Raw genomic sequence first — 24,915 nt, forward strand, 5'->3', positions numbered from 1 at the left:
GTCGACCTGTAATAGATGCTTGTCATATAAATTCTAAGCTGTTTGGTTTAAAACGCATTCATGCGCACCCGAAACACCGGAAAACCAGGGAGTTAAAGCAAATACAAGATTTTTATACAGGGCACATGACAGCGAACAATAGAGGTGGGGGAAGGTGGACACCCACCTCTGGTTTCTCACATAAAAAGCTCATAAATCAAAACCTTGAATGAACGGTTCAAGTTATAGTGTGTGTAAGGCAATAAGAGGGTGGGGGGAGCGGGTAGGTTCCTATTTAAAATTAGCTTTCGCCTCTTTTTCAACCCAGATCTTTGTGCCTCCTTGCTACTGATAAAGTTGGGCGGTTACACACACAAGCGCCGCCAGCTATTTCGCCGGGTCTCCCATCGTTCAAGCACCGGGGGTACACACACCTGACCGCTTAGGAGGGCCGTGCCGGGGGCGGGTAAGGACCGGGCTCCCGGCGCCGTCTCCACCCCCGGGTCGGGAGGGAGCTCAGCGCCGCGGGAGCCGGGCGGAAGGTGGGCACTGGGAAGAGGAGGAGGTCGCCCCCTAGGGGAGCCGCGCCGCAGGCCCGGGGCCGGAGCGGGAGGGGCGGGCGGGAGGAGGCGGCCGGTAGGGAGACCGCGCCGTCGGGCGGGGCCGGCCCTCCAGCTGGCTCGGACCCCGGCGTGGCGGGCCGTAGACGAAGTGGCAGGGCCCGGACGCTGGGCCGTAACCCAGGAGAAAGAGGGCAGCGGCGCGGACGGGACGGGGCGGCGGCTGCCCGCCGTGACCCTCTGCTCCCCCGCCCAGGTCTGGGCGCGAGTCGGAGGCGGCGGCGAACGAAGGAGCCAGCATGGCTGAGACCTCGCCGCCGCCCACCGCCGGCGCGGAAAGTTGTAGCGAGGAGCCGGCGAGGGGTGGGAAGCAGCGGCCGGAGGAGCCGCGCCGCGCTCCAGCCGGGGGCGCGGACCGGGAGGACGAGGCGGGGCCGCCGCTGGCCTCCCCCGCGGGGCAATCGGAGCCCGGCTCTCCGGTGGCCGCCCCCTTCTTCCTGCTCTACCCGGGAGATGGAGGCGCCGGCTTCGTAGCGCGCCCGCCGCCGCAGCAGCAGCGCTCCTGGAGGACGCCGCCGTCGCCGGGCTCCCCGCTGCCCTTCCTGCTGCTGAACTACCCGAGCGGGGGCGGCGGCGGCGGCGGCAAACACCGTGAGTGGCGGCGGGGAAGGGAGATGCCGGCAGGGAAGGGGGGCCTCGGCCAGAAGGGTCAGTCAGGCTGCGCGGAGCTCCGCCTCCCGCAGGGTCCCCGGAGCGGAGCGGGGCGCCGGGCCAGCGGGGAGGCAGGGGCGCTGGGGGCTGCTCTCCGGAAGCTCGCGTCCGGGGGTGCAGGGGTGGCGGGGGTGAGGGGGACGGCCGCGGTCCGGGCGCCGGACTGTTTACCTCCGAGTCTCCCCAGGCCTCAGGCTCCCGCCCGGCCTCCCCACCACTCCCCTCCCGGGCCGGGCGTTCGTCCTTGCCAGCCTCCCACGTGCTCGCGGATCGCAGCCCCAGGTTTCGGGTGGGAGTCGTCCCGGGAAGAGTAGAGGAGGGGGCGGCGCCCGGAGCCTGGGCCGCCGGGCAGGTCAGCCGGGTACGGGCTCCCAGCGCCGCGGCCGCCGAGTAGGTGTGGCTGCTGCGCTGCTGCCGCCGCCCGCGTGGCCTCGGTTGGACCACTGAATTTTTTACGAGCGTTCAGTCTACACCCGTAAATATCACAGATCCGTCCTCCCACAGTGGGAAGAGAAATCAGGAACTGTGCGCCGGGGTGATGAGAAGGGAAAGTGTGGCTTGGGGAGGGCACCTCTTGGGATGATCTCGTTTGACAGGAAGAGGCCTCCACCTTTTTAAGAACACTGTCACCGGAGCCCTCTGAATGCAGAGGACCCACTTTGTGCTGGATCGGTCCAAAAATGTCTGGCGCTCCTTGCTAGTGAGAGCGGTCCTAGAGTAGGCAGTGTGTACACAAGACTTGCGGCAGTGTGAAGTCTGGTTTAAGACGACAGGATCTTAAGAGTGTGAAAATGTGACTGAGGATACAAGACCTGAAATAATTGCCGAAAACTTGTCTTGTATGAGTTCTGAAAAGGGAGACTTGCCTAAGGCGAAGAGAGAATCAGTCTATCTCTGTCTCAGGTCTGTCTCATAGCTAGAAATTTCTTTTTTAGCGCCAAAGCAAACCCTTTAACTGTTCTGCACTGCCAAGAAACCCTGACATTGCCCTTTCTCCCTCTGATCCGTCCCCTAGAAAAAGATTAACATTAGTTGAATATTTTCTGTGTGCCTGTGCTGCGATGATCGTAGTTAACCCTCACATCGCTATAATTCAGTATGCCGCTTTTTCAGGTGAGGAAGCTGAAAATCAGTGTGTTTAAGTGATTTGTCCTAAGTAACAGTGTGAGAGAAGGAATGAAGTTGACCAGATTCTGCCTACCGAGCCCAACGCTCTTTGAGCGAAGAGCAGACGTGATTGGATGGTTCTTCTCCAAATTAGGGTCCATTGGGTTCTCCTGGAGGGAGTCCTTTGTTAGCTTCTCTGTTTTACTTACCTAGAATGGGGGCCAACACTAACCATTGACTAAGAGTTTTAGTAAAATCTTCCTTTGGGTGTTGCAGTAATCCACTAATCTCCAAAAGGGAGTGTCTAATATTGTCAGAAATGAGTCTTTTTATAAGTAGAGGAGGTGAAGGTAAGAATATTCTCAACACTAGTTTTCATTTTCTAAGGAATCTGCTTTCTGATTTGTTCTTTAAGCACTGCCTTCTTCTTCCTAAAACTGTATTTTTGTATACCGCTTATTAACCAGTCATTGTAGAATGAAGAAGATCCTCCCCTCAGTTCTTTATAACTCTGTGTAACAGTTGTGGTAGAAGGTGTAATGTAGAAAAAAATTTTCAATTATTGGCCAGTATCTGTTATGGGCATTACCTGAATTTCATTGATTTATTTGATTCCTTCCTCTTATAAGGGCTGACTTTTTTTTTTTTTTTTTTAAAGTATTTTCAGAAAATTGGGGCCTTAGCTTGATCAAGATCAGCAGTGAGAATTTAAAGCTTAAATTTTGTAACTGTGATTCCTTGGTCTCTACCTTACGATAGTAGATATGTGGCATGATTTGTCCACACATAAAGTTCTCCTGTCCTTTAATTTCTGAAATAGTTTATACGTGTGTAAATACCCAGAAAAATTATTGGGGAAATATGTGTCCCACTTAACACTTTTTATAGACCAGTTTATATTGTAAAAGATCACTGATAACTTACATTATTCAACTATAAAATTGTCTTCAAGTGTTCTTATTTTGTACTGTTTTTATTTTTATCTGTTATTTTAATATATACTTTAGAATACACAAACTTGGAAAAAGGAATACCCTAGATATTAATAAAAATACTTCCTTGTTGCTACTCTGTAGAGTCAGTGCAGTATTGCTTTGTGTAATGTACCTGGGGTCTTCTGATTCCTTATTTGAGCAACCTCAGACCAACTGTTTTTAGAAGACTTCTCACTTCAGTTACCAGGGCAGTACTTAGACTCAACCTCAACAAGTAATGAATATTTGCCTCTTCAACACCAAATTTTTAACTCTTGCTAATGTATTTGCCAGAAGTGTATACATATACAGTAATTTTGACAGGGTGTCTATTAAGGTATTATTATCTCCATTTTAGAAATCTTGACGGTACTCAGAAATTTAAAAAATTAACCTTTACGTTTGAGTTTAGGAGCTTTGTTGTAAATGACACCGATGAAGAATAGCAAAAATGTGTGCAGAGGAAGTAGCCTAAACTGTGTAGGAATCATGATATATAAGGTTTCAATGTAAAATCTTGCAGGATATACGGTCTATAAAAGAACTCAATGAGCTTAAATGCAATATGAAACTTTTCTGATGTGCCAATCTGACTCTGTGTGCTAGTAATCTGCTAAATTTTTATGCTTCTAGCTTTTAAGTCTCAAAATTCTACCATGCCTTTTTTTTTTAATAAAAATTACAAGTAATGCATGCATCTGTTCTTACTCTTTAAATGTTTTATAGTGCAAAAGTACACTGAGCACAAAAAAAATAAAAAAGTACATTGAGCACGAAGTGAACTTTCCTCTTTGTGGGCCCTCAAGCCCTCCTGTCCCCCGGCTTCTTCCATCAACACCATAGTTTATTATCAGAGAATACCACCTTTGAGTTTGGTGAGTTTTCTTGCAGAACTTTTGCATGCATTCACACAACTGTGTGTGTTCATATTGCATGGGGCGGTCTCCCCCTTGGCGTATGACTGTTCATTCCAATTTTTCATCAGCTCTCTGAGAAGGAGCTTCTTGCATGCCACAGCCCAATACTTTTGAAACCAAGTCCCCCTAAAACACAATTCTTATGCCGAGTTTTTGGTTAAACCCTCTATTGAAGACTTCATTCTCTTTCTTGTCCCACAACTGTTCCCCTCAGGATTAAAGAGTATCAAAGAAAGGGGGGGATTGAAACCAACAGGACCCTGTGGGGCCTTTCCAGGAACAAAAGTCGTTCTGTGTCCCCCATTTCTTACTTGTAAAAAAAAGAAAAAGACTTTAGACTCAGGCTTTTCCTGAGTGCCAAAGAGTAGCCTCAAGCCAAGGACAGGTTAATGAAGAGGACTGTAGAGTCACAGGATTCCTAGTTTCTCCTGAAGGGATATAGATAACAATCTGACATACACCTTTGAATTGTTCTGTAGAAACTAAGACCCCCACCCAGGTGGAAGATGTCCACCACACGTAGATCTCAAGCATTGTAGACCCCAGACTGGTTGGAACCAGAAAGTTGAGATTCCTGAAACATAAGCATGTTATCAGCCAATCAGAAGAAGGTTCTTGAGCTGATCACGCATCCTGTGACCATCTCCTCTTGCTGAAAGCCATCCAGGAGTTCAGGTCTTGTCAGCATGAGCTGCCCATTTTGCTTGCTTGGCATCCTGCAAATAAACCCATACCTTGTTTCAAACACCTATGATCAGAGTTTGGCTTTCTGTGCCAAGGGCACACCAATAACACTTTTAATGCCTTCCTTTTCCATCTTAACTTTTGAGATGTCTTATGGGTGGACAGAATGGACAAGAGATGGCTTCTCCTTCCTTAGTCGGAAGGAAAAGGCACTCCTGCCATCTGCATGGTTATCAGCTTCTACTGACAGCTCTTTTCCTCTTTCAGCTCCCAGATCCACCACAGACATTTGTGTTTAAGGCAGTGTCATGCAAATAGCCCACATCTCTGCCATTTACTCTCTCGAGTACAGCAGTGTACAAAAAAAGTCACACTTTCATAGAAGCAGCTTTCTGTATTTGTGTATGCTGTTTTGAGATGGGAGGAGGGCTAGGAAAGGAATAGAAAGAAGGGAGAAAAAGCCTTGGGGAGGACTGGCAGCGTTACTATGACTACCCACTTCAAAGTTGAGTATACGTAACAGTGAATGCCTTGGTTGAGCCCTGCAAAGTGCAGAGGACGAGGCTTCTAGAAGCATTCAGCTGTTTCTCACAGATGCACTTTAAGAGTCCATGATTTAGGGAAGGAACTTTCTCATTTACGTATAAAACCATGAATGTGTATTTAAGGGGAGAAAGTCAATTTTATGTTCCCAGTTTCGTACACACATTTACTGTATAAAGATATATATATATTATATATATATGTGTGTGTGTGTGCATATATACATTATTTGTATATGTATGTATTCACTGACTTTAGTTTATTCAACATGGGTATTTCTATTATTATGTCTCTCTCCTTTTTTCATTGTTTAACAGTACTATAGAAAACATTATACCTGGTTAGGAGTTGAATACACATTAATCAGTTCATCTGCTGTTTGCTTTTTAAACTTTGAAAAGACAGAAGTACTTTTTCTGGTTTTGCAAATATAGAGGCCTCTGCCCCAAATGCAGAGGTATGAAGGGAAGGGTCCAGCCATCAGAATGGAAAAGTTTTGCACATTCACCTCATTAGTAGGTTTCTGCTTGATTTGTGACTTTTAAAAAGACAGCCTTTTGTTATAATCAATGTAAAAGCAGTGCCTTTCTTTACAGCCTTGTGATTCACAAATCTATAACCATCAGCTCTTTTCCAACTGTGTTCAGAATGCAAGGAGCCACTTTCTGATTCATTAAATGCCATTTTGTCAAATGGCAGCTATAAGGACTCGTAAGAAAAGGGGGAAAACCTCAGAAATGCAGCATCTTCAGTGTATAATTGTTTGTAGCTTGGTGACTACCAGAGACCTGTAGTTTAATTCTTGACCTTGCTCAGTTGCTGAGTCCTGTCTGATTCTTTGCGACTCCATGGACTGTAGCCTGCCAGCCTCTTCTATCCATGGGATTTTCCAGGTAAGAATACTGGAGTGGGTTGCCATGCCCTTTTCCAGTTTAGTCTTTAAGAGTATCTATTACTAAATCGTAATCTATTATTAAATCTATTACGTAATCTATTACTAAAATTATTACTATTTAGTAATAAATTACCCTAAATTACTAAATCGTAGTATCTATTACTAATAAATAAATACTAATTTATTTATTAGTAAATAAATTACTAAATAGATGCGTCCTTTCTACACACAGTTGAAATGCCCTGGGATCCTGAGCATTTCAGGCAGTGGGTTGTGCCCCAGTTCCTGCCTCATGACTAAATTAGCTGTCTGCCTCTTGCCTTGCTGATGTAACTTTCATCACCACTGCTGCCTGGACTGTCACAGTTGTCTCCCCAGCCATCTTCTCCCCTTCTTTTCTGCCTGCTTTCTTTTCTTTTACCTACTCTTCTGGCCTGGCATTATCAAAAACTCCTGTTAGGCTCTTAATAGACAAAGCAACAGTTTCAGAATATTAGATGTAATCTCTGAGCCTTTGACTTTGTTTTGGCTGCTTTGCTAGTGATAATCGTGGGTTCATTCATTCAGAGTTTTCTTATTTCTTAGTTCTGATCTTAGCTTCATTTTAGATACTATAGGATCCTAAAAGGCTGTTCATTAGACGACAAAAATTTTACTGTAGTTCTATAACCCAGACAATTATGAATAAAGAACGTAACTAGCAAGATAGTTGTGGTACTTAGTGACTACCATTTCTGTGAATAGAATATTTTTATGTGCTAGGCAGGCAGGCAAAAACTTCACATGTATCAGTAGTTACCAGTTTAGGGGGTTATATTTATGAGGTATTTCTTAGAATTTCCATCAGATAGAAGAGCCAATACACAAAACCACTCACTTAAAAATGAAAGCTGAAAATAAAAAATGGGGAGGAGGAGTAGTGCATATAGAATTCATACAGGGAAATAGATGGGTGCAACAGATGTTTGTCATCGGAGTATTTGACTCAATCTCTTAAGTGCCTGATCGAAACTATTACGTAAAATAAATTCTGATAGTAACCTTGGATTTAGAAGATTATATTCTGGAGATACTGATTTTTTGGTTTTAGGGAGTCTTATCTCAAACATCAGCACACATCAGATTCACCTGGAGGTCTTGTTAACAGAGATTTCTGACCCTGTCCCTAGAAGTATGTGTGTTTTGTTTTGTTTTCTGCTTTTACTGAGGTGTAATTGACATTTTTAATTTTAAATGGAAGCCCACTCCAGTGTTCTTGCCTGGAGAATCCCAGGAACGGGGAAGCCTGGTGGGCTGCCGTCTATGGGGTCGCACAGAGTCGGACACGACTGAAGCGACTTAGCAGCATAGTTGATTAACAATGTTGTGTTAGTTTCTGGTATACAGCAGAGTGATTCAGTTATACGTATACATGTATCTGTTGTTTTTCAAATTCTTTTCCCATTTAGATGATTACAGAATATTGAGCAGAGTTCCCTGTGCTGCACAGTAGGTCCTTGTTGATTATCTGCTATAAATATGGCAGTGTATACATGTCAATCCCAAACCCCCAATCTAACCCTCTCCCCACCCATCCTCCCTTGGTACCTATTATTGACATATTATGTTAGTTTCAGGTACACAACTTGATAATTCAATATTTGTATATGTTGCTTTTTTTAAAAAACTGAAGGATAGAGAATGAATTCACATTCCTGAATAGTCTGAGTATCCAAAGCTCATGAGTTAATCACAGTATGCTCCCTCACCAAGGCCTTAAAGAAACCAGTTTGGAGAGAGGGCAGTAAAAAAAGTTGCTGGGTAGGAGAGACAGCAGAGGAAAGACAACAAAGAAAGCAGCTTTTCAGACTGAAAGAATAGTATTGGCCGAACATGTTCACCAGAATGTATTTTGTCTCACATCTTTTTCCCTTTGTGACTTTTTAAAATTTATTTATTTTTAATTGGAGGATAATTGCTTTACGATATTGTGTTGGTTTCTGCCATACATCAACATGAATCAGCCATAGGTATACACATGGCCCCTCCTGCTTCAACCTCCCTCCCACCTTCAGAAGCTAAGAGAACATATGTTTCTAGTGTAGGTCATAGGTAGTAAAAAGTCTAGGTGGATGATGATAAGAGTTTAGCCTTATTAACTGGATGAAATGATAACTCCTTGTCAGCTAATATTTTTGAAAATTCCTGAAATAATTAAACAAGTTGCATAAAAGACATGCTGCTTCTCTGTCATTGCACAGGCAACTGGTAGCCATCATAAATAAAAGTAGAATCCCATTTTAATGAACTTTGCAGAATATCACAGCTGTCACATTTCTATACAAATGTTATTAACATTATAATCTCTTCTACAGTGCAAAGTAGCTCAAATATGAGCTTTTAAATTTATTCTGGGAATAATTTAATAGTATACCAAAGCATTAAAGAATTGATTTGAAATTATGTGAAAAGAAATGCTTTTAGATTTACAAAAGCAGTGGTACTTGAGAGGATACGTATCAATATGGTCATGCCCTCTACTGTAGCTATTTGAATAACTGTGCAAAGTTAATTCATAGTCTTCCTAAAACATAACAGATCAGGAATCAGGCGCTGCTGGGCCAAGATCATACTCTTTGCAAAGAACATCTTAAGTGTGTGGTTCTAGACTTGCTGTATACGGAGTGGACATGAAACTCCGCATGTGTCGGGTGAGTGGCGTGAACGGTGGGGCAGAGGTGGGAAGTTTTGAAACCTCACAATCCATAAGGAAAGGAGAGATTGGCAGACTGACAAGTGGCACATAGGAAGCAGAATAAATTAATTGGTTCAGCGTGTTGCCTTTTAAAATGAGGTTCCTGTCTCTAACCATACAGTCTTTTTAGGGACTCTCCACAGACATTTATCTGCTTCCCCTGCCTTTTTTTTATGAACTTAGGAGATACAGTCACCAGATGTGAAGGCTTGGTAAAACTCTGACCCCTCTCCTCTTCCTTCCTCAAGGCTCAAGAGTTACCCCACCATACCCTTTGCTCAGATCACCTTTTTACTTTCCTCTACCTTAGTCCCTTGAACATTGATCCTTACTGACTCTTATTTCATGTGATGATAGGTTTTTGTTTATATTAGAGTATAATTGCTTTACAGTGTTGTGTTAGTTTCAGCTGTACAACAGCGTGAATCAGCTATGTATATACATATATCCCCTTCCTCTTTTTTTTCCCAGAACTCTCAAAGGCAGAATCACTTGTGAAATGATGATAATGGCTGCCATGTACTGACTGTCTGCTTTGTGCAAAGTGCCATGCTGAGCATTTTACTTACGTTATTTCATCTAACTCTGAAGTAGTTAATAGGAGTATCCCCATTTTGTCAGTGAAGAAACGGGCGCCGAAACAAATACTTTGCCAAGGTTACTCAGCTTCTAAGTGGTGGACTAGGATTCACTGTGGGCATTCTGACTTGAGTCCATGTGCTCTCAGCCTCCTTCACTGTCTCCCATAACTGGAATCACATTCCAAACTGGAGGCTCCTCCTTAGGCAGCAGTGGCCCTCAAGTTTCTTGTTCTGCCCAGCAAAGCCCTATTTGCTTAAAAAAAAAAATGAATGTGAAATTCACAAGATAACAGTGTGATAGAAAAAACAGTTATATATGTAAGTAACACTGAATTAGCCACATGTGTCACAGGGACTTCGGAAGTCCTTAAACGCCCATAATTTTCTGTTTCTTGTCTTTGCCTTTGTTCTTTCTTCATATCCATAGTGACTAGCACATAATACCTTATACATTGTATGGCGTCATCGACTCAATGGACATGAGTTTGAGCAAACTCCAGGAGATAGTGAAGGACAGGGAAGCCTGGCATGCTACAGTCCCCGTGGTCACAGAGTCGGCACAACTGAACGACTGAACAACAACAATACTTGTTAAATGATTGAATTTGTTATGTATAAATGAATAAAGCCTGTGTTAGAATGAAGTGTCTTTTGGGGCATAAATATAGCTTGATTTTCTAGAACTTGGGGTTTTCATGACTGAAGTGAAACAGGAGGGTGGAAATACACCATTGCAAAAATATAGAGTACTTTAAAGTTTCATATCTATACCAACAAGTATCTACTGAGAGTCTGGTATTGGGAAGGTACTGTTTTAAGCAAGTGTGTAGTGGTTTGCAAAACAGGCCAAGTTCTTACAGAGCCTGTGGTCTTGAAGCTAGTTATTTATTTCCTTTTTAATATTTGAATGAATTGAGATAGGATAAATTTCTCAAGATGGGCTACCAAGCAGTTGGTAGCTTTACATCTGTAAATTATTACCTCCTGCCACTTAGCCATGAAGCCCACTTTAGTTATTAAGGCAGAAGTTATTTTTGTCTTGTGTTGGTTAATTTTAACAAGAAAAATGTGCATTATAATATTACTCCTGGTGGTGTTTGGCAGTCAGAGTCTGGCCGTCATGACTCAGCTTCTCAGGTTACTCATTGTATATAATATCATTCTTGGCTAATATCTAACCAAGTAGTACTGAGCTTGCCAAATGTATAAACCTAAACTTGCAGCAATCTCAACATCAGCAGTAGATATAACGGAGCTTTGTCTGTGAGAGGGAAGGAAGTGGAGGGAGGATGGGAGCATGTGACAAAGTCATGATCATTCAATTGGATAATCTTATAATTTAGCAGAAACATCTGGTCTTTCCCACGTGTCATCATGATGATAATTCATTGAGAAAAACACTTTTGTGCTAACAGCAACTAGTGAAATTTGAGGGAAGGTAAGACTTTTCTTCTTAAATTGTAAAACCATGACCCAGGAAGCCTTGGGAAACAGAACTTGTGAGCTTTACAAACTGATTGAGTTGCACAAGTTGACTGATTTTAAGAAGCACTATTGTGTGTAGAATAGGAACTCCGTAATAGGAGTAGTCAGCTAACTATAAAAGGAATAAGTGAAGTGGTCTCTTACCTTCAAAGCTGTTGGAGAAGAATTGGCATACCTACCAGAAATCTATTTCTGAAAAGCATCTAAATAATATCATTTAAAAATGAAAACTTACTAGAAATAAGCCAAATGCTCACCAGTGTGAAAATGGATAAAAAACTGTTTATATATAGAATGGACTATTACCTTGTAATCAGCAGCCCGAAAGGTAAAGTACAGCTACACACTACAGTATGAAGATATTAAGAAGAGATGGCAAGAATACACAGAAGAACTGTACAAAAAAGATCTTCATGACCCAGATAATTACAATGGTGTGATCACTCACCTAGAGCCAGACATCCTGGAATGTGAAGTCAAGTGGGCCTTAGAAAGCATCACTACGAACAAAGCTAGTGGAGGTGATGGAATTCCAGTTGAGCTATTCTAAATCCTGAAAGATGATGCTGTGAAAGTGCTGCACTCAATATACCAGCAAATTTGGAAAACTCAGCAGTCCCCACTGGACTGGAAAAGGTCAGTTTTCATTCCAATCCCAAAGAAACGCAATGCCAAAGAATGCTCAAACTACCACACAATTGCACTCATCTCACATGCTAGCAAAGAAATGCTCAAAATTCTCTAAGCCAGGCTTCAGCAATATGTGAACCGTGAACTTCCTGATGTTCAAGCTGGTTTTAGAAAAGGCAGAGGAACCAGAGATCAAATTGCCAACATCCGCTGGATCATAGAAAAAGCAAGAGAGTTCCAGAAAAACATCTATTTCTGCTTTATTGACTATGACAAAGCCTTTGACTGTGTGGATCATAAGAAACTGTGGAAAATTCTGAAAGAGATGGGACTACCAGACCACCTGACCTGCCTCTTGAGAAATCTGTATGCAGGTCAGGAAGCAACAGTTAGAACTGGACATGGAACAACGGACTGGTTCCAAATAGGAAAAGGAGTTCGTCAAGGCTGTATATTGTCACCCTGCTTATTTAACTTATATGCAGAGTACATCATGAGAAACACTGGACTGGAGGAAGCACAGGCTGGAATTGGGATTGCCGGGAGAAATGTCAATAACCTCAGATATGCAGATGACACCACCCTTATGGCAGAAAGTGAAGAGGAACTAAAAAGCCTCTTGATGAAAGTGAAAGTGGAGAGTGAAAAAGTTGGCTTTAACATTCAGAAAACGAAGATCATGGCATCTGGTCCCATCACTTCATGGGAAATAGATGGGGAAACAGTGGAAACAGTGTCAGACTTTATTTTTCTGGGCTCCAGAATCACTGCAGATGGTGACTGCAGCCGTGAAATTAAAAGACGCTTACGTTATGACCAACCTAGATAGCATATTCAAAAGCAGAAACATTACTTTGCCAGCAAAGGTTCGTCTAGTCAAGGCTATGGTTTTTCCTGTGGTCATGTATGGATGTGAGAGTTGGACTGTGAAGAAGGCTGAGCAGCGAAGAATTGATGCTTTTGAACTGTGGTGTTGGAGAATACTCTTGAGAGTCCCTTGGACTGCAAGGAGATCCAACCAGTCCATTCTGAAGGAGATCAGCCCTGGGATTTCTTTGGAAGGAATGATGCTAAAGCTGAAACTCCAGTACTTTGGCCACCTCATGTGAAGAGTTGACTCACTGGAAAAGACTCTGATGCTGGGAGGGATTTGGGGCAGGAGGAGAAGGGGACGACAGAGGATGAGATGGCTGGATGGCATCACTGACTCGATGGACGTGAGTCTGAGTGAACTCCGGGAGTTGGTGATGGACAGGGAGGCCTGGCGTGTTGCGATTCATGGGGTCGCAAAGAGTTGGACACGACTGAGCGACTGATCTGATCTGATCTGACACACTACAGTATGGATACATCTTAGAAAATGCAGTTTTGAGTGAAAGTGTGTTAGTCGTTCAGTCGTGTCCAACTCTTTGCAACCCCATGGACTGTAACCTGTGAGGCTCCTCTGTCCATGGAATTCTCCAGGCAAGAATACTGGAGTGGGTTGCCATTCCCTCTCCAGGGGATCTTTCTGACCCAGGGATAAAACCCCAGTCTCTGACACTCCAGGCAGATTCCTTATGGTCTGAGCCACCAAAGAAATCTTAGAAAATGCAATATTGAGTGAAAGGCTTAGATTATATATAGTATGAAGCCCTTTTTGCTGAAGTTAAAAAGCTGAAGCTGAAATACTACTTGAAAGAAAGTGTTAATTACTCAGTCATGTCCAACTCTTTGTGACCCCATGGACTATATAGCCTGCCAGGCTCCTCTGTCCATGGAATTCTCCAGGCCAGAATACTGGAGTGGATAGCCATTCCCTTCTGCAGGGGATCTTCCTGACCCAGGAATCAAACCCAGGTCTCCCACATTGCAGGAAGTTTCTTTACCATTTGAGCTACCTGGGAACCCCAAGATATTGTTTAGGCATCCATTATTTTTAAGAATAGTTTTAAAATAAGGTAATGGTTTACACAAAATTCAGAAGTAGTTGCCTCAAAAGGGGAGGCAGAAATTCAAAAGAGAAGTGAAAGTCGCTCAGTTTGTGTCCAGGCCAGAATACTGAAATGGATAGCCTTTCCCTTCTCCAGGGGATCTTCCCAGCACAGGGGTCAAACCCAGGTCATTGCAGGCAGATGCTTTACCAGCTGAGCCACAAGGGAAGCCCAAGAATACTGGAGTAGGTAGCCTGTTCTTTCTCCCGCGGGAACCAGGGTCTCCTGCATTGCAGACGGATTCTTTTAACAACTGAGCAATTGGGGAAGTTATCAGAAGAAAGAAGGCATGTGTAAATGTCAGACACTGGTCTATTTCTCCAGCTGAGCAATGGTTTCATGGATATTAATGTGTTTTTTTTTTAAGACTTAAAATTACGCATTGAAGTTTCTTGTTTAAAGATGTTCTGAAATGAGTCGTTTTAGAGAATAGTTCCCCCCTTCATTTGTCTTCTCACACTTCTGAATGTATTAGGTATTCTTAACATGTTCACCTGAGTAAGTGAATGTGGCAGAAACTTGGCAAGGTGGTTTTTTCAGCTCTCAGAGAGGTGGTACAGTAAGCAAGCGACATCCTTCACGATAGTCAGGAAGAATTCGGTTGACCCTTTGCCAGCACAAGCAGAAAGATCCATACTGGATTCGAAGCCTCTCAAAAAATGCCCACTTGGGAATTCCGTGGTGCTCCAGTGGTTAGAGCTTGGTACATTCACTGCTGGGACCTGGGTTCAATTCCTGATCCTTGAAATAAGATCTCACAAGCCACACTCCAAGGCCAAAAAAAAAGAGGAATAGAAAAAAGGCCCACTTGTTAAGAACCTGAACTAGCTATATAAGGGTGACAAAATAGAATATATAGTTTATGAAGCATTAAGGTGTAAATTATGAAAGCTGATAACATTTTTTTCTTCTTCATATCGTAACTTTGTTGAAATTGATGTTTAGGAAATTTCAAGAGTACCTTGCCTGTGTTACTTTGTTTTTGCTTTTATTTCCTTTTATTTTCCCTGTGATCCTTGGGGTGAAGTGCTGAAGTTGCAAAGTATAGAAGAAAACATGGACTTTAGGGGCATTCTAGAAGCAGCTGGAAATCGCAGATCTGCCACTTGTTAATTGTGTGATCTTGGACCAGTTAGGTGGCTCTGCTTGGCTTCCTTGAATGTAAAGAGGGAATATCAATATCTACTTTGCAGGAGTCTTGTGAGGACTTGCTATAATATTTATGTATGAAGCACGTAACAGAAAAAAGAAATCCAATAAATGATAGTTCCTTAAGTAGTGATAATTTTTCCACATTGTATAACAAGGACACTGAGCATGACAAATCAGTCTTTGTCTTAGGAGCTGAGTAAATATACTTTAAAGGAATGTAACTACTAACTTTGAAAAGTGAATCTCATTTGCTTTCAATCATAATGTGGAAAATTCGAGCTGTGTAAGCAGCTAGAACATAGGTATTATTCAGATCATTATCTTGAATTTAAACTTTACATAGTCTTGTTAATTCTGTTTTACGGCCACAGACTGTACCCCAGGCCCTCACAACTATTTTACAAGTATATGCTGTTATTCACAAGTGCATTCACGTGAGAAAATAGTCCAATACAGCTTATAAGTAGTATGTTTATGAGAAAAAAGTTCAAAGTTTGTATGTTTTGCCAATGACTTAATATTGCCTTTATGTTCTAAGCTAATATGTTTACATAATAAAGACCCAAATGTGAAAACATGACTAAGCAATAATTTAAATTACTTTTATTTATTGGAGAAGGAAATGGAAACCCACTCCAGTATTCTTACCTGGAGAATCCCATGGACAGGGGAGCCTGGCCTGGCAGGCTACAGTCCATGGGGTCGCAAAGGGTTTGACACAACTGAGCGACTGAGCATAGTTCTCTATAAATTGTGCTGGTTTTCATAGTAAATGTATTGCTTATGAACACTGAGCAACTGTCATGTTGAAGACTCAAGAGTGTTTACCTGCAAACAGGTGTAACTTGGTAGAAGTACAGGTTTTCCTGCCCATCCACAGTTCTTATTTCTGAAATAAATGTTAACACCTCCTCAAACTGATACATATGGGAAACTCAACGGTAACCAGTGTGTACACATTTTTCTCTCCTGGGCAAAAGTTTTAGTTGCTTTGGACTTCGCTCCCTGTGCCCTCCACCTGAAGAGAAGGACCTTGGAAGGAATGTTAACCAAGGTACTCTGCTTGTTGACATAGATGTTCATTTTGTGCTGCTATGTTGTAATGAGTCCAAATCTCCTGTTCAGTGTTAAATAAATGCTTTATTGTTTGATTGATGGGAAGATTGTCCATCACTGTTTGTGACCTGCTGGATTCATATATTGGTGTACTGTGCTTAGTCACTCAGTCATGTCTGACTTTGTGCAACCCTGTGGACTGTAGGCTCCTCTGTCCATGGGACTCTCCAGGCAAGAATACTGGAGTGGGTTACCATTTCCTCCTCCAGGGGATCTTCCCCACCCATGGATTGAACCCATGTCTCTTAGGTCTCCTGCATTGGCAGATGGGTTTTTTTTTTACCTGCTGATACCACCTGGGAAGCCCAACACAGGCAATCCCAGAGCATTCAGATTAATTTATATAATCACTGTTCTATGTTTTAAGAATGTATCAGTGACCTAGAATCTTGATGTCATATGTACAGATAGCCAGGGCTGTTGGATATTGTGGTTCCAGGAACTATTCAGTGTAACTTTGAAGATTTTCAGTTCAGTTCAGTCACTCAGTCGTGTCCAACTCTTTGCGACCCCATGAACTGCAGCACGCCAGGCCTCCCTGTCCATCACCAACTCCCAGAGTTTACCCAAACTAATGTCCATTTTGATGCCATCTATCCATCTCAATCTCTGTAGTCCCCTTCTCCTCCTGCCCTCAATCTTTCCCAGCATCAGGGTCTTTTCAAATGAGTCAGCTCTTCACATTAGGTGGCCAAATTATTGGAGTTTCAGCTTCAACATCAATCCTTCCAATGAACACCCAGGATTGATCTCCTTTGGGATGGACTGGTTGGATCTCCTTGCAGTCCAACGGACTCAAAAGAGTCTTCTCCAACACCACAGTTCAAAAGCACCAATTCTTTGGCGCTCATCTTTCTTTATAGTCCAACTCTCACATCCATACATGACCACTGGAAAAACCATAGCCTTGACTAGACGGACCTTTGTTGACAAAGTAATGTCTCTGCTTTTGAATATGCTGTCTAGGTTGGTCATAACTTTCCTTCCAAGGAGTAAGCGTCTTTTAATTTCGTGGCTGCAGTCACCATCTACAGTGATTTTGGAGCCCCCCAAAATAAAGTCAGCCACTGTTTCCACTGTTTCCCCATCTATTTGCCATGAAGTGATGGGACCAGATGCCATGATCTGTTTTCTGAATGTTGAGCTTTAAGCCAACTTTTTAAGTCTCCACTTTCACTTTCATCAAGAGGCTCTTTAGTTCTTCTTCACTTTCTGCCATAAAGGTGGTGTCATCTGCATATCTGAGGTTACTGATATTTCTCCCAGCAATCTTAATTCCAGCTTGTGCTTCATCCAGTCCAGCATTTCTCATGATGTACTCTGCATATAAGTTAAATAAACAGGGTGACAATATACAGCCTTGACGTACTCCTTTTCCTATTTGGAACCAGTCTGTTGTTCCATGTCCAGTTCTAACCCTTGCTTCCTGACCTGCATACACATTTCTCAAGAGGCAGGTCATGTGGCCTGGTATTCCCATCTCTTTCAGAATTTTCCACAGTTTCTTATGATCCACATAGTCAAAGGCTTTGTCATAGTCAATAAAGCAGAAATAGATGTTTTTCTGGAACTCTCTCGCTTTTTCGATGATCCAGCAGATGTTGGTAATTTGATCTCTGGTTCCTCTGCCTTTTCTAAAACCAGTTTGAACATCTGAAACTTCACGGTTCATGTATTGCTGAAGCTTGGAGAATTTTGGCCATCACTTTACTAGCATGTGAGATGAGTGCAATTGTGTGGTACTTTGAGCATTCTTTGGCATTGCCTCTCTTGGCAATGGGATTGGGTTGAAGATTTTAATGACTCCTTAACTATGTTTTAAAGTGTTGCATGGCTTAAAGTTCAAACTATAAACTATCTCCCTTTAAGCTTTAATATAAAAAGATGGAAATTTGTCTGGCTAGAAAGAAATTGTGCTATAATCAGATGTGAATGTGTTAAATGAAGGCTTATATTCTGTATTTGGAAATTAAGTTTAGTCGCTAAATTGTGTCCAATTCTTTGAGACCCCATGGACTGCAGCATGCCAGGCTCCACTGTCTTCCACTATCTCCTGGAGTCTGCTGAAATTCATGTCCATTGAGTCAGTAATAGTATCTAACCATCTCATCCTCAGCCGCCCGCTTTTCCATTTGCCTTCAATCTTGCCCAGCATCAGGGTCTTTCCCAACGAGTTGGCTCTTCTCATCAGGTAGCCCAAGTATTGGAGCTTCAGCTTCAACATCAGTCCTTGCAATGAATATTCAGGGTTGATTTTTTTGAATTGACTGGTTTGATATCCTTACAATCCAAGGGACTCTTAAGAGTCTTCCAGCACCGCAATTTGTTGGTACTCAGCCTTCTTTATGGTTCAACTCTCACATCTACAGATGTGATATACATGACTCCTGGAAAAAACCATAGCTTTGACTAGCTGGACTTTTGTCAGCAAAGTGATGTCTCTGCTTTTTAAAAAGCTATCTAGGTTTGTCACTTGTGGCTCAGCTGGTAAAGTATCCGCCTGCAATGCTGGAGACCTGGGTTCGATCCCTATGCTGGGAGGATCCCCTGGAGAAGGGAAAAGCTACCCACTCCAGTATTCTGGCCTGAGGATTCCATGGACTATACAGAGTTGGATGCAACTTTAACTCTCACAGATTTGTCATAGCTTTCCTTTCCTAGGAGCAAGGGTCTTTTAATTTCATGGCTGCAGTTTGCTTCCTTGAAAAAGTGATCTTAAAAAAAAAAGTGTTCTGATCTTACTGCTCCATGCCGAGTGCCTGGCATGTGGAGTACTCTTAGTGAATATTTACTGAATGAATGAAGGAATAGGTCTGGTCCAAATATAGAGGTAATGTTGGAAGAGATTTAAACAGAAAAGAATAAACCTACCTGGAATATTTTGTTTTCCTTATAACTTACTGATTTTCTTCCTGATTATAAATAAGTATATTCATATATGCATTCTTACATTTTGCCAGTTTGCCTTCCCTCTAACAATGTGAAAATGCCTGTTTACCTACAGAATCTGGTCCTTAGTATTTTTTCCTTTGAGCGCAATCTCAAATTTGGGTGGAGGCATTTACAAATTTTTTTGTATTTGTTGTAAACACTTTATTCCAATACAGCTTTCCTTTTCATTTACTTTTTAAAGAATTTCTGTTGTTGTTGAAATATAGTTGAATTGCAATGTTGTATTACTTTCAGATATACAACAGAGTGATTCAGTTATTTATATATATGTAACATTTATGACATTTTAATAATACTCAAGAAGAAATTTTTCTTTCAGTTGTTAGATATCCCTCTCATAAGAAATCCTAGAACAGAATAATCATAAGAAATCCTAAAATAGAATAAATCATCTTGGGACATATTTCTTGAAGTTTTATGTTCCTCTTTAAAACCAGACCCTTCAGCAAAAGAAAAAAAAAATTGTTTGCAACTATCCAAAGCATTTTCAAAGAAAATCTCTGTCATCCCTTATCTCTTTGTTATTTTTGTAGCTCAGAAAACAAGTACCTGAGTTTTCACTTGCAAGGCACAAAGGCCTCATTGGATAATATAGATATGTAGAGGGGTAAACTGGTTGATTGGTTTAAGATAATATGATAGGACTTCCCTAGTGGTCCAGTGGTTAGAACTCCACACTCCCAGTGCATGGGGCACAGGATCAATCCCTGATCAGGGAAATAAGACCCTACATGCCTTGTGGTGTGGCCAAAAGATAGAAAAATAAAATATGCAAAATAGAGAGAATATGATAATGTGCACTTAGGATATTCCAGGGTGGGAGAAATTTTAAGATGTAGCGTAGTTTTATCCTCTTATTAGAAACAAGCTAATGTAGAAACTTGGTGAATACAGCAGTGTCAGAAGTGAAGGAGGGACTGCCATAAATCAGGAAGGATTTAACTTCTAGGTTGTTTTATTTTTTCCTGCACTTTTGTCCAATCTGAAAAATTAAGTCTTTGTATTTTGGAGAAGGAAATTATGAATGCCTAAAAGTGTATTTAAATCAAAAATTTGCTTTAGTTTTTCTTAAAACACCACCTTTAGCAGAGCAAAGAATTTTGATAGCTAAGTATATAAGGATAAAAGAAGTGAATTATGTGCTTGTTAAATTAATCCAACTACCTCTTTTACCATTTTTGCTGTGCAGCGTTACCCAGTATTAATTGTCCTCCTGTTTCCCAGCCCTTTTATCCTACAGCAAGGGGAATTGATGAGAATACGTGCATTGTGTTATGTCTGATCACAGTTTGACTAGCAGAGTCTGGAAGTGGGTTGTGCACGATGAGAGCAGGCAGCCTAATTGCTCTCCCTGCATCAGCAGCATCTATAAAGCATCCTGGGAATTGCTCGCCCTACGTTCAGAGCAGCTGGTCACATGAGCTTGAATTTTCAGTTCAGTTCATTAGTCAGCCATTTTGGTCAACACCCTGCTTACTGCGCACAACCAATCCTATTAGAACTCAGCATCCCGGCTCCTCTGAGCAGATCCTGGAAGTGATTTCTGCAATTCAGGATTTTTTTTTTTAAGCTAAACAGAAAATATTGGTTTATTTTTTGTTCATTTTTTTCTTTTGTATTTTTTTTTTCTGTAAAAAGAAGGAGGATTTTTCACTTACTCATACAGAGGCCAGTTTTTTTAAAGCCAACTAAGGTAGCATCGGCTGTGCAGGATTTCAAGCCTCTGCCTCAGCTGAAAAAGAAGGGGGTAGGGAAGGGAAGATAATAGGAGAGAAGCTGGAAGAAGATAAGCATCATCTTATTTTGCTATGTGGTAGGAACTGCCTCTGAGAAAACATAGCATAGAATTATTTATCTTGAACACTTGGTGCTTAAAGCATAGGTATTTTTCCGTCTTTTTTTTTTTTTTTTTTTTAAACCCTTACCTGCCTCTTTTCTTGAGAGCTTTGTTTCAGAGCTTCGGATTTGGGGGTTATTTATTTTTGTTTGGGGTGTGTGTGTGTGTGTGTGTGTGTGTTGTGGTCCCAGCTGAGTCATCATGTCTGCTCTGACGCCTCCAACCGACATGCCAACCCCCACCACTGACAAGATCACACAGGCTGCCATGGAGACCATCTACCTTTGCAAATTCCGAGTGTCTATGGATGGAGAATGGCTCTGCCTGCGAGAGCTGGATGACATCTCACTTACACCTGACCCAGAGCCTACCCATGAAGGTATGGTCAGAACCCGTCCTCCAGTATCTCACCAGCATCCTCATTGTTAATCAGGCTGGGAGGGTCAGGGAGAGGCAGGAAGAACCCATACTCTAAACTAGCTAATGGCCCTGAAAACCTTTCATCCTTAAACCTACCACCAGCTCCCCTTCTCTACTTTACTGGGGGAAAAGATTTTTTCCCTGCCCTCTGAGGTATCCTTTCAAAAGATGCTGGTGCTTGCTTAGAGTTCTTTGTCTTGAAGGCTGTAAAGAACATTTGAGATCACTTATCACATCTGACCCTAATCAACCAATGGAAAAGCTGTTAATTCTGATTAGATGCTAACATATTATAGAAATTATAGTTGTTTTTAATAGAGTAAGGTAAAATTGCATGACTAATTAATTATAGGAGCGTACGTGATATAGTTGAAGCACTCACGAAGGGTATCCTATCATCAGGATATAATGTTAAACAGGCTGTGGTATCTAGAAAATACATGGTCAAACATTCTTTCTTTAAGATAATATAGGTTGTAAGGTTAGATGAGAAAGCAGTTTTATGTTCAGTGCTTATTTAATGAATATGATCTCAAAAAAGCAAAGTACCTTAAAAGGTTAAGCATGATTGATAAGGTAATTCCTACCTATGGAACCGATTGGGCATTGCTTTTTATAAGTTGTTTGTGGTAACTGTTGACCCATGTGAAATCTCCACTGTCAGTCCCTTTGAGACCTTTGTAGTCTCTTGACTTGTGACTTTCTCCCAGAACCTTTTCTAAATTCTGAGAGGCTTTTATCTTCTAGCCCTAAATTTTGTGAACTTAATACCATAAGGAAGAAAATTAATCTGAATCACATTGTTTTGTACCTTTGTGTACTGGCCTCTTAACTAGTGTTTGTTCTCTACCCTTAAAATAATGAAGAAAGAAATGCTCACATATGAGAATAAATTTTACATAAAATCTGCCCAGTATTTAGGCATACTGCAGGACAGAGGGCACAAGGTGAATCGCACCTAGCAGTTGGGTTAGAAAAAGTGATTCCTTGCCCTTGACCAAGCATTGCAATCTTATCATGACTCAGATTTCACTCTTTGTTTCTGAAAAGGATTTTATTTTCCCAGTTAGCCGCTTTTAGAGAGGGTTAACATCAAAGCACAAAGCAGTCATTTGGGTGTGTCTTTAAGGGCAATGTTTAAGTAGTTTCTAAGGCCCTTTGCACCCTTTAACAATTGGTTTGTCTGTTGGACAGCTTCCTTTGGCTCTGAGTTTCAGAATGTGCTGCATGGCGGTCAGGAGACATCAGCTGGAGGCACATACAATGCCAGTACTGTTTAGAACAGCCTCTCGAGCTTTAAAAATCTTTAGGGAATAAAAGTACATTTTGAGAATGCTACCAAGAAGTCTTTTCAGCGGATGCCTCAGTCTGCATATTTGGTTTTTAAAATACTTATTTTGAAAGTCACACAGTATCATATATTCCCTTAATTATAAAATGTAGTGTGTCATTGTCTCTAATTTTGAACAAATTTTATCATTTGAATGGGCTTCCCAGGTGGCTCAGTGGTAAAGAATCCGCCTGCCAATGCAAGAGACACAGGTTCATTTTTTGGGTCGGGAAGATCCCCTGGAGAAGGAAATGGCAACCCACTCCTGTATCCTTGCCTGGGAAACCCCGTAGACAGAGGCGCCTGGTGGGGTACAGTCTTGTGGGGATCAGGAAGAGTCGGACTCTACTTAGCGGCTGAACAACAGCAACAATCGTTTGCATACCTATTTGTTTTTTGAGCAAGATACCTGTGAGTAAGCAAAAGTGAGCTGCTTGGTTCACGTAAGCATTTGTAGTGGTGCTGTTTGAATTCTCTATGGAGAAATCTGTGATGGAAACATATGAGGGCTGCAACCTAAGCTCAAGTGACACATCCTTGGGTTAGGGGAAACAGACAAATAGAAAGTTTCCAACACCTTAGAATCAGCTGGAGAAGAGGTGGAGGAAAATAGAGAAAGGCTGGCAATGACTTTTGGAATTCTGCCTTCAGCTGGGTAAATGAAGCAACAATTTCAAATTATTAGTCCTAGAAGTAATAAAAGAAAGTCCAGGCCCAAGAAAACATCCATAGGTTTAGTGATCTAGGAAGCCAGGTAAATAAAAGACAGGGATTTTATTCTACTGGCTAACTCTGGATGTCTAAACAGTGACTTCAACCCAAGAAATGTCTGCCTTAATATTAATGCTAGAGACAGTTGTTAAGTTTAATTTAGCTATTAACGTTTAAGTGGTGATTGCTGGACCAGTGATAACAGGAACCCTACTGTGTTGACAAAAAATGGAGCACTCGGTGCCCAGACACAGCGAGTGTTCACAGAACACTTCCCAGTTGATTCGTAGACACAAGGAAGGACATCTGACTGTACAAATTCTGCGTTGGGGCTCCCGACTCCCATGAGAGAAAACGGGCAAAAACGTCATGTATCTTCTTAAGACGATAATCTCATTGTGGCCTCATTGGTAGAAGCTTTGAGGTTTCCAACTTGTGTTTTCTGAAAACAGCTCTTGTCTTCACTCTGCTGGCCACAGTGTAGACCAGACCCAGAGTTTCAGCCCACCTTAATTCTTAAATACATGGGAATAAAAACTCACTTCGTTAGTTTAGTACTTATTGGTGGTCAAGGAGATCAGCTATCTCTCATTTCTTTTAGTACACTTTTGTAAAAACCTGGAACAAATGTCCAAATATTTGATTGCAAGAAGGTTCAGGAAAGGCTTCATCCAGGAAGTGACACTTGGACTAGGCTCCACCTTGTGTGATAACAAGAGGATCACAGGCAGATACTGTTGTGGGTGGGGAGTGGAAGGGACATTTCAAGCAGCACACAGTGAGATTCTGGGCTGGACTATAGTAAGTTGTTAGGAATGGTAGTCACGATAGTAAGTTAGGAGCATTAAGCAAGATATTTAATGTAAGTTCAGTTCAGTTCAGTCGCTCAGTCATGTCCGACTCTTTGCGACCCCATGAATTGCAGCATGCCAGGCCTTCCTGTCCATCACCAACTCCCGGAGTTTACTCAGACTCACATCCATCGAGTTGGTGATGCCATCCAGCCATCTCATCCTCTGTACCCTATAAATGTTAGTTATTTGTGTAATAGTTATTCATGAAACAACGGTTTGAGCTTCAACAGTTGTAAGCCCCATTGTTAAATCTCTTGCCTTTTTAGTATGTATTTCTAGTTTTGTTTCTGTTTTTGTATTTAACCTTTTGGAATAGTCTAAGCCAGACTATTCCAAGCTTAAAACTACCACAAGCTTAAACAAGTCTAAGCTTGTTTGCTGGACAGACTAAAGGTGGTTAGTAGCTTAAATTCACATTTCAGCATTGTCCTTTCTTGGGCCTTTGCAAACAGGAAAATAATTGGTTAAAAACAAAAGTCGGTTATTAAGAAATACTTGTTTTCCCATTAACTTTCTTTTAAAGAAGAGGAATCCGACATTGAGAAGTGAATAGATCAGTTTAGTACAGTAAAATAGGCCATTTGGTTACAAAGGTAACTCTTAAGATTTGAATTATTTTTTGACTTAGAAAATACCTTTTTCAAATACAGATAGTAAGAGGCAGACTACAAAGAAATGATACAGCAGCAGACACATTAAGAAGAGAACCTCTGGTCAAGCCTTTGATTTTCAAGTTACAGAGAACTTTGGTTATAGAAAACTGTGTGTGA

At 41.7% G+C, this 24,915-nt stretch overlaps 1 protein-coding gene across 21 annotated transcripts in view; it reads left to right on the forward strand.

Moving 5' to 3' along the window:
* The first annotated feature begins 652 nt into the window (after positions 1-652).
* Positions 653-24,915, forward strand: part of RUFY3 (RUN and FYVE domain containing 3) — a 91,729-nt gene continuing 67,466 nt past the window's right edge. For 16 of the 21 annotated variants that reach the window (XR_009494770.1, XM_010806206.4, XM_059887490.1 and 13 more), the window contains exon 1: positions 653-1,190. Coding sequence is in view for 20 of the 21 variants with exons in the window: in XM_010806206.4 (XP_010804508.1) it covers positions 839-1,190 (352 nt within the window). In the remaining variant the exon portion in view is untranslated. Of the gene's footprint in view, positions 1,191-4,725; positions 21,210-24,915 lie in introns of those variants that run through there. The other 5 variants (XM_059887493.1, XM_059887496.1, XM_059887503.1 and 2 more) reach the window with 2 other exon arrangements.

The sequence above is a fragment of the Bos taurus genome, chromosome 6 (genome assembly GCF_002263795.3).
Source record: "Bos taurus isolate L1 Dominette 01449 registration number 42190680 breed Hereford chromosome 6, ARS-UCD2.0, whole genome shotgun sequence".
NCBI lineage: Eukaryota > Metazoa > Chordata > Mammalia > Artiodactyla > Bovidae > Bos > Bos taurus.